Source organism: Brachionichthys hirsutus, chromosome 10 (genome assembly GCF_040956055.1).
Source record: "Brachionichthys hirsutus isolate HB-005 chromosome 10, CSIRO-AGI_Bhir_v1, whole genome shotgun sequence".
Lineage (NCBI taxonomy): Eukaryota > Metazoa > Chordata > Actinopteri > Lophiiformes > Brachionichthyidae > Brachionichthys > Brachionichthys hirsutus.
Window position 1 is genome coordinate 11,892,549 of NC_090906.1, and position 8,691 is coordinate 11,901,239.

The following is an 8,691-nucleotide window of genomic DNA, read 5'->3' on the forward strand; positions in this document are numbered from 1 at the left end:
CGGGGCGGTCCGGGGGGGGAGTTCAGTGCTCTGCTAAAAGGATTGTTGCAGAGGTCAGCTGTGGGGGGGGGGGCGTTATTCTTTATGCTCTGACAGCTGCTGGACTGATCCAAGACCGAAGGCAGAAATATTCGCTCGTCCAGGCTTGAAGAGGATGACGAGCACTCACTGTTCTTCCTCTCTCGTCTTCATCCCTCAGCCGTGATGACCGGGGGCTTCGGCCTGCCTGCTAAGTACGTCATCCACTGTAACAGTCCGGGCTGGGGCTCAGACAAGTGTGAGGAGTTGCTGGAGAAGACGGTGAAGAACTGCCTGGTTCTGGCCGACGAGAAGAAGCTCAAGTCGGTGGCGTTCCCGTCCATCGGCAGCGGCAGGTGAGAAACGCTGGCCGTAGCGCCGGTGACCGTACAATCAGGAGACGGTTTTCTTTATAAAAACGGAGTCTAGAAATGATTCGGAAACGCTAAGAGCAGTTTCTGAGGTTGGTCAGACACTTTGGGTGCCGTGACTCCGCCCATCTCCTCATCCATCCATCCATCCCATCTCCTCAATGAGTTACAAACACAAACAAATAATCGGGGGTGTTCTTTGGTGGTTTGAGGGGGGGGGGGTATTTGATGTACGAGATAATTGAAGTAAGTCGGGCTACGACCTGGAAGACGGGCTTCGTCTTCGTCTTCATCGTGCTGAGAGGAGGAGCCCTGCTGCCCTGGAGCGAGGATTAATCCTGAAGGACGATGATTGGCTGGGGGTCAGGTTAAGAGTTTGACAGTACGCCAATCGGAGGTGGCGATTGGCGGGTCCTGACATCTCTGCTGAATTTGAGAGGAAATCTGCGCCAAACGAGGTGCTGTTAATCTGGATTAGAGAAATGTCGTGGATTAAAAGGACAATTCCATGCTTTCACACGTCGACATTCTGACCTAGCCTCTAACGCTGGAGTCTCCGTGGCGTGACTCGACTCAACAGGCCCTTCTCGCTCTGTCAGGAATGGATTCCCGAAGCAGACGGCGGCCCAGCTGATCCTGAAGGCCATCTCCAGCTACTTCGTTGCCACCATGTCTTCCACCATCAAGACCGTCTACTTCGTCCTGTTCGACAGCGAGAGCATCGGGATCTACGTGCAGGAAATGGCCAAACTGGAGACGAGCTAAGAGGCTGCCCCCCCCTCCCCCTTCTTTTCCTTCTTGCCCTGTTCTGTTGGGGTTTTTTCTTTCTTTCAGGGAAACCAGAAGGTGTTTATTAGTGGTCTGTTTAATATGAAGAAGAAGCGTTCTATTGGCCGGGACCTTGTTTTTTGCATTACGTTTGTATTTTTGCGACATTGTTTTTAATTTCTTACTTGGGCGGAAGAGTGCGCTGCTCATCCGTTGATCCTCTGATAGGGACGGTGCCGCGTTAAACAGATTCTACCAGTGGAAAAGATTTCATTTTCATGGTATATATGGTAAAGACGTTGCTCATGAGCGATGGCTGCACCTCAGCAATCAGGCTTCCACAGAAGTCCAGTATATATACGGGTTCATGCATGCGAAGGGAGGAAGGATGGCACAGCCGCTCTTCTCTTCTCTTCCCGTTGCTCTCGTAAACACGACGCGTTTTGGAACATCGCGTTTTGGAACATCTGTCGCTAAAAGTTAAAGAAAAGGTTAAAGTTTGCTCTTCCGGGCTGTTGGTGGACTCGTAAAGTTCTGTTCTGTTCTCGTGTTGTGTGTTTCTAATTCCTATATTCACAAAGGAAAAAAGGTTTCCTTGTGTGCTGCAGAGACCTTTACCCCCCCCCCCCAAGAAAAAAGGAAATAATCGGATGGAAAAAATTATGTTTTCTAGCATTTATTGGTCGGCTCCTGAAACGGTCGCGGTGCAGATTGGAGCCCATTGATGGGATTATATTGTGTATTCCTGTGAGTGTTGACATAGATGAAGTATTTGTGAAATGTTATAGTAAAATATTTGACTAACAGATTTTTATTTTCTCTTAATTTTTTAGCCTTAATGATCAGGTGACCTGGAAGCAAAGCGTAATTGTTTTATGTTTATGTTCTAAAAGCAACGTGATTGTTGCTGCTTGTCGAAACTCGGCTGTTTGTTCGGGTTGCTGTTCAGTCATCCACCACTAGATGGCTCCACGGAATCAGGAATGGTGGGGGTGGGGCAGCTGCAGGCCTCTTCATGCAGGCGCTGGTCAATTTGAGTTGGATTAGAATTGGGACTGACAACCATAAAAGAAGAACCAGACTGTTCTGCTGCATTTGGACTTTTCAAAGACCAACTTTCTTATGAAAAAAAAAAAGTTCAATGCTTTCTAAAGAATCGCTACATTTGATGATCCTGATAAAGATCTGTCCACACTCCGGTAATAAAATGCCTTCCCAAAAAAACATTGTTCTGTTTCTCTTGAAATCCTCTTGATGGTTTTGGTTTCATCGGGTGTGTGTGTGTGTGTGTCCTGATTCTGTTATAATAAATCTGTCTCAGCGTTAAAGTGAGCGTAATTTGAAATGCTGCAGAACAAATGGCAGAAGGATGACTTGCGGCTACGCAGAGTTTGTAACCGGGGTCCGGTTAGGGGTCCGGTTAGGGGTCCAGTTAGGGTCGGTTAACGGGTAGCTGGGACCAGAGACGCCTGCAGGATAGCGATCTACTTCTTAGATTCTATTGATCTTTCGCTCCATTTGAAGTTTGGCAATCTTTCCTGCAGTCGTGACTTTTTGACCACTTGGTGGCAGCACAGCTTCTGTAGACAGGAATCCGACTCTGTTTGGTCTCCACCAGCTCCTGCTCCCTCATGGATCTGGCTGATTCCTGGTCTCATAGTGCATCACGACTATAGATGAATATATCAGTCGGATAAGTCACCAAAGTCAATCAATCTTTGATATAAAGCTTTTAACACCTGGCCGGGATTTGGAGTTAAATTACAATTTGATTTCGCCGCAGCATCGGACGCCAACGACGCAGAACGATTAGGAGGAATCACAAAATGTGTTTCGACGGATGATCGGAGGCTTCGGACGATCCCAACGCTGACGTGTCCGTCGAAGCTCGTCCTGCAGGTGGAGAAACTCTGAGGGGGGGTCACGGCTTGGAGATGCAGCACGACCTTGTAGGAGAAGCTACGCCAGTGCTACAGAGCTGCTCCTGAAGTCACCCCCCCTCACAGGTAAGTGACTGCAGATGAACTGACTTTATGTCCTCCAGTTATAGACTCTGGATCCGTCGGAGTTGGTGCAGACAGACGGACAGTCTGTTCTGTCTGCGCTCTTGAAGTTCTCTTCTCGGTTTCCATAGAAGTGATTTCCTTCATTGGGTGGGGGTTCTTTCGCTGTCTATGCGTAGTTGAACCGTACCCAGATCAGTCGCTGTGTAGGCGGGGCCCGACCCCGGTCCTGTCCCAGAGCTCCATGTTGGCAGGTCACAAACAACCTACAGAGTCATATGGGGGTCAGTTTCCCAGCCGTTCAGGGAGGCCGGGACCTGGACCCCCTCTGAGGGCGCCCATCTGAAGCCTAATCCACAGGAAATACAGCCAGGTTTCAGCCCCTCCCACCGCCACTCCATCCATGCCTCCATCCTTCCATTCTTCTCTTCAGCGGCAGAAAAGCCCCCCAAATTCAAAGCATCTGTACGAGGCGAGGGCCAATCAAAGGGCCGCTTTTCCCAGAGCCCGCGTAGATGAAATTTTATTCTTCGCACGAAAAAATTGCCGGGGGAGGGGGGAGAAAAAACAGAAATTAAAGTAAAGCAAACAGTGGGGGGGGGTCAAGGAGGAGAGGATAGGAGATGAGGGGTAAGGAGCTGCTCCCCGACTTCAAGAGAGGAAAGTCTCCATGGCTGGCGCCTCGTAGCGGCCTCCGGCGGCCCGGGACAGTCACAGTTCTGACCCGAGAGCTGACGTCGGCCCGGTGCCGACCACAGAGACGGTCGGTCCTCGGGGATCACACGGGTCAAAGGAGGAGGCGGGGCAAATACATCTGGGCGATGCTGCATCCTGTTTTAGGTCATCGTAGTAAAAACACTGTGTTGGATTTGAAGCCTTTGATTGACAGCGATGGGGGTTTGTGAGAAAGACGTATTTCAGGAGAGACGCTGGGAGACAGCGGGGACGCAAGACGCCACCGGCGTGGAGGTGGTCCAGCAGACGGCCGCCGTGGTGGAGCAGGAAAAGGCGTTTATTTCCGAGCGTGGTTGGTGGTTGGCGACTGTTAAACAGTAATCGCTGCTTGTTTCTGGTCGCAGCCGGCCTTCATGTGGGCCAGAACCAAGAGCGCAAGGAGGACTTGATAATTACCAAGAACTTTAGAGACGGATTTACACGGATTTACACACTGAAAACACTTTTACAAACGCTGTCCATCGTCGTCCATCATCAAAAACCTCCGGGTCACTTCTGGGTCAACCCCGGATTTGGGACGCTCCCTTTCCATTAGATTGTTTTCTGAAATGTAAATTCAAATGTGTGTGTGTGTGTGTGTGTGTGAGAGAGAGATAAAGTAAAGGTGGTTTGAACCTCCTGGCCACCGTAGTGAACAGCTCAGGTCAAATCCTTAAACACAGAAGACCTGCTGAGTCTGAAATTCTTCCTCACCTTCTCAGGTTTCCCTCCTCACTTGTCGACACCAGTGTGCCCCCCCCCCCCCCCCCATCCTCAGGACGTCAGGAAGGTCCCGCAGCTTGCAGAGAGGAGGACACCCCACCAGGAGATGGACAAGTCCCACCCGTCTCACGTCATGAGAAGGTCTCGGTATTTCCTTTTGAAGTTTCGGCGTCGAGCTTTCTCAAAAGGCCTTTTAAAGAAACATTTTCCGGTTATTGATGACATTGATTATTATTATCTGATGTAATATCACTGGGGGGCGTTCAGTTGTAGCCTATCTGCACACTTGGGCTGAGGGAACGGTTTTGGGTTTTGTCTTCATGCAGACAGGACAGCATGCTGTTGTGATTTAAAAGACAACGCCGGCACGAACTGACGATCCATGAAGGCGTGATTTTCCCGTCTCTAGAGTGGACGTCAGGTTCGACCCGACAGACAAGAACGTCTGCTCGGAAAATTCTTCAACGGCAACTTGGCGGTTTTTACATTTGTGTTTGGAGCTGCGGTTCCAGTTCCAGTGTCTCTTGTGAAGTCGCTGTCGTTTGGACCTTCATCCAGCTGCTGCGCTGCTCCTGGAGGTGAGGCACTAACCCAATGGTTGTGCTGCATGTTGGGTGAACGTATTTTTTAGGGAGACTTGGCTGGCATTTCCAGAGGTCACTAGCTAGGCAGTATATTCTTTCATTGCGCCACTGGCCTGTTTTCTTAATCCTATGATTCACACCCATTAAACACGGCTAAAGAAGGATTTAGGTCTCCCAAACCCGGGAAGGAGCGTCACCCGTCCGTCCGTCTGTCGCCTCACCGAGACTCGGCCTCGGGGGGTTGAGCCAGAAGGCCGGCTGCCGATGCTCCGGCCACCTCCGAAGGGTTAAATCGGATCCGAGATTGGCCGCATCACGCTGTCGGCCCATTTAATGCAGGAAACCTGAGAGTTTGGTTCCCTTTGACGGCCTGATTCCCCGGCTTAGGAGAATAAATGAAAAGCAATCCCTGCCTCGGCCTCGGCTGCAGCGGCAGGGCATGCTGATTTAGGATTTTCATCTGGGAAGCTTTTCCCTCCCTTCCTGCTCTCTGCCCTCCCCCCCCCACCCTGTACACGCCAGTCACCAGCCCTGCTCCAGTGAAGAAACTAGTGAATATTGGTTGAGATAAAATCGGGCGGGTAACTGCTGGCTCGGTTCGAGGGAGGAGAGAGGACGGTTTGGGGATGTGTGTGCCCCCCCCCCCACACTGGCTCAAGAAACTGGGATTAAGAATATCCTGGATGTCCCGCTGCGGGGTGAGGGGCCTTTAGCCGAGCCTACCCGTCATTTAGTCGAGGGGCCGATGGCCGAGAGTCCTCCAGCCGTTTTTCTGTTGAATGGAAGCGATTCTAAAGATTCTGCAAAGTAATTTTGGTGAGTTCCAGAATACGCAATCGGATATTACGGCACATTGTTAGAGACCGATATTAAATCTGAGACCTCGTGTCGGAAAAATCTTCTGCATAGTTATCTTACTGCAGGTCTGGGGCGCAAAGGGAATTCTTGACGGGAACGAGGCCGTTGGTGAAGCAGTGCGTATTTTGTGGTGAGACTTAAATGTTCAATCATGAGAAAATGACTGCAATGTGGAGGTGTGGCGATGCCTCTTTGTCTGTGATTGGACGGGAATGGGTCAGGTGATCCGTCAGTGCTGTAAATGACTTTTATTGGCCTTCCCGGGGTTAGAATGAGGTTATCCTCAGACATTCTCATACTATCACAAGCTATTTATGCACACATGATCTTTGTCGCACACACACACACACACACATTGTCTGCGGGGTTAATCTGAGGGCCGGATCAAAGGGTCAGGTCCAGGAGATAAACTCTAGCCCTGGAGGTTCCAGCGCCTTCCTCCCAGAATATCTGCAAATCATTAAGCTCAAGGTTCACGGCGGCTCACTGCGCAGCCCCAGAGGATTCTGGGTCAGATACAGGAGACTTTCTGCCACTCTCTGTCGCTCGGCTTTGCTGTGAACCAGACACGAGAGCCACTCAAGACGACCCTGGAGATAAAAGAGCCTTCAGCCCTGACGGGATGAGAGCTCACAGGAAACCCGGCAGCAAATTGGACTTGCCTGCTTTGTTACGTCTGAGGATCCCCAAGGAGGAGCCCAAACATCCAGCAATCAAAGGCCCCGGGGTTTATTAAGCTGAGATGTTCAATGGAAGCACAAGGCCATGCTTGTCCTTGCACGATCGGGAAAAACACTTCTAACAATGTCGACGGGTGGATGAATGTGTGTGCGTGTCATCGCCGCTGACACGCTAAATGAAAGGGCATCAAAGCCCAGAAGGAGGGATAGGAAGGGGAGAAAAGAAAGAGAAAGAGAGAAAGGTTGCAGAACGGAAAAGTCACCTGCAGCTGGGCCGCCGCTCGCCTGCGGGTCAGAACCTCACCTTACCGTGTTTTAAAAGATGCCGTGACGCCATTTTGGGCCGACGGCTCGGACTCCCTCTGTGACACTGTTAGAAGCCGCCCCCCCCCTCCCAGGGTTAGGGTGGAGGTACGATGATGGTGCACCTCAGGGCGAGCTTTGGGGCGTGACTCGGGCTGAGAACTCTGTTTGCTTTGTGCATTTCCATGCCCGTGTGTGTGTGTGTGTGTGTGTGTGTGTGCGTTTTCAAGCGTATACGTGTGGAAGCCTGCACACTTCAAACGCCGGGAGGTGCGTGTGTGTGTGTGTGTGTGTGTGTGTTCACGCCAGGTATTCAGCTGGGTGTGTAACGACTGACAGCAAACTGTTCCTCGTGTTTGCAGGCGGCGTTGTTTCCTCCAGGTTGGTGGAACCGACCGGCCACACACTCGTTATCATCTTTAGAGCATAATCAATATGTTGCAATCACGCTAACTCACCGGCCCGTTCATTCGCACAAGATTTAAATCTCACTAAGTGAGATCCATTTAATATTTCTTCCTCCCACGCCCTGTAATGATTTTTATGACGGACGGATACTGATGGATTACCAATAGTCAGAAAGCTGCCGATCATATCGATCAGCTTTTGGTTGGTGTTAGGGCGGCACCCAAGACACCCAAACACGACCTCATCGGCTTCGGCCAATGTTTACTGGCGTTATCTGAGATTGGCCTGTCAAAACGATCAGATTTCACCCACTTGTTTCTTCTTCTGCGTTTGTGGGGGGGTGGGGGGGGGGGGTCTGGATGCATATGTAAACATGCCATGTTGTGTATTTGTGTGTACTTTAACATGATGTTGAGTCTGCTTGTCTGTGTTCTGATGTCCTTTCCCCGCTTTGTGTGTTTGGGGTGTCACGGCCCTGATGATCTAAGCCGCCTCCTTTTTAAGCCGCCTCCTTTTATTCCTGCAGGAGGACTGGACCTGAGGCTCCCAGTCCTCAGCAGACGCCCAGACGGTGGCGTTGGGTGTCATCTACCCCTCTGAGTTCAAAGTGCAGCGGAACAATGAGGAGCTTACAGAGGAGATCTGGGCCCGCTGCTGCCGGGCACAACTGCTGGAGGACAGCTGGAGGTGGAGGTGCTTCATTCTGGGAGTGGCAGCGATCAGGACACCCCCCCCCCCTCCCCTGGTTCCCATTAAGATGATTGCTGTAAGGAAGCCCTGGTGGTCCAGGAGGAAGCGGCTTCATCTGATGAGTGAGATATACAATACACCAAGTCTGTCTGGTGACAGATGCACGAATGAGGAGGAACGTGATTCAAACTTTATTAAACTAGAATAACAGTCAGTCGAAGAGAAAGATTCCTTTAATACAATTTAACTTTATCCAAATCAAACCCGACTCTGTCGTCACAATGTGATGCTGCTGGATAAACCTTTAAACCTGCTTCATCCAGGTGTTTTATTATTTTGATTTTAGTTGCATTAGACAATAGAATGTCTTGAAATATGAATATACGAGCGCTCCAGGGGACACAGTCACATCTTCCAGAGAGATATTTAACTCAAAATGAGGCGCTGAGATGAGACCCAGTGAAGATGTGATGTTTGACCGGCACAAACATTTTAACTGAGGACCTCACTGGTGATCAACTAGTAACAGCTGACTTACACCAGTGACCCACAGGCAGTGGGTCACGCATGT

The 8,691-nt window shown here is 50.5% G+C and overlaps 1 protein-coding gene across 1 annotated transcript in view; it reads left to right on the forward strand.

Annotated features, from left to right (window-relative positions):
* macroh2a1 (macroH2A.1 histone) overlaps positions 1-2,466 on the forward strand; it is an 11,335-nt gene extending 8,869 nt beyond the window's left edge. The window contains 2 exon segments of the mRNA XM_068745047.1: positions 200-374; positions 989-2,466. Of these exon segments, the coding sequence (XP_068601148.1) occupies positions 200-374; positions 989-1,154 (341 nt within the window). The 3' untranslated portion in view covers positions 1,155-2,466.
* The last annotated feature ends 6,225 nt before the right edge of the window (positions 2,467-8,691 follow it).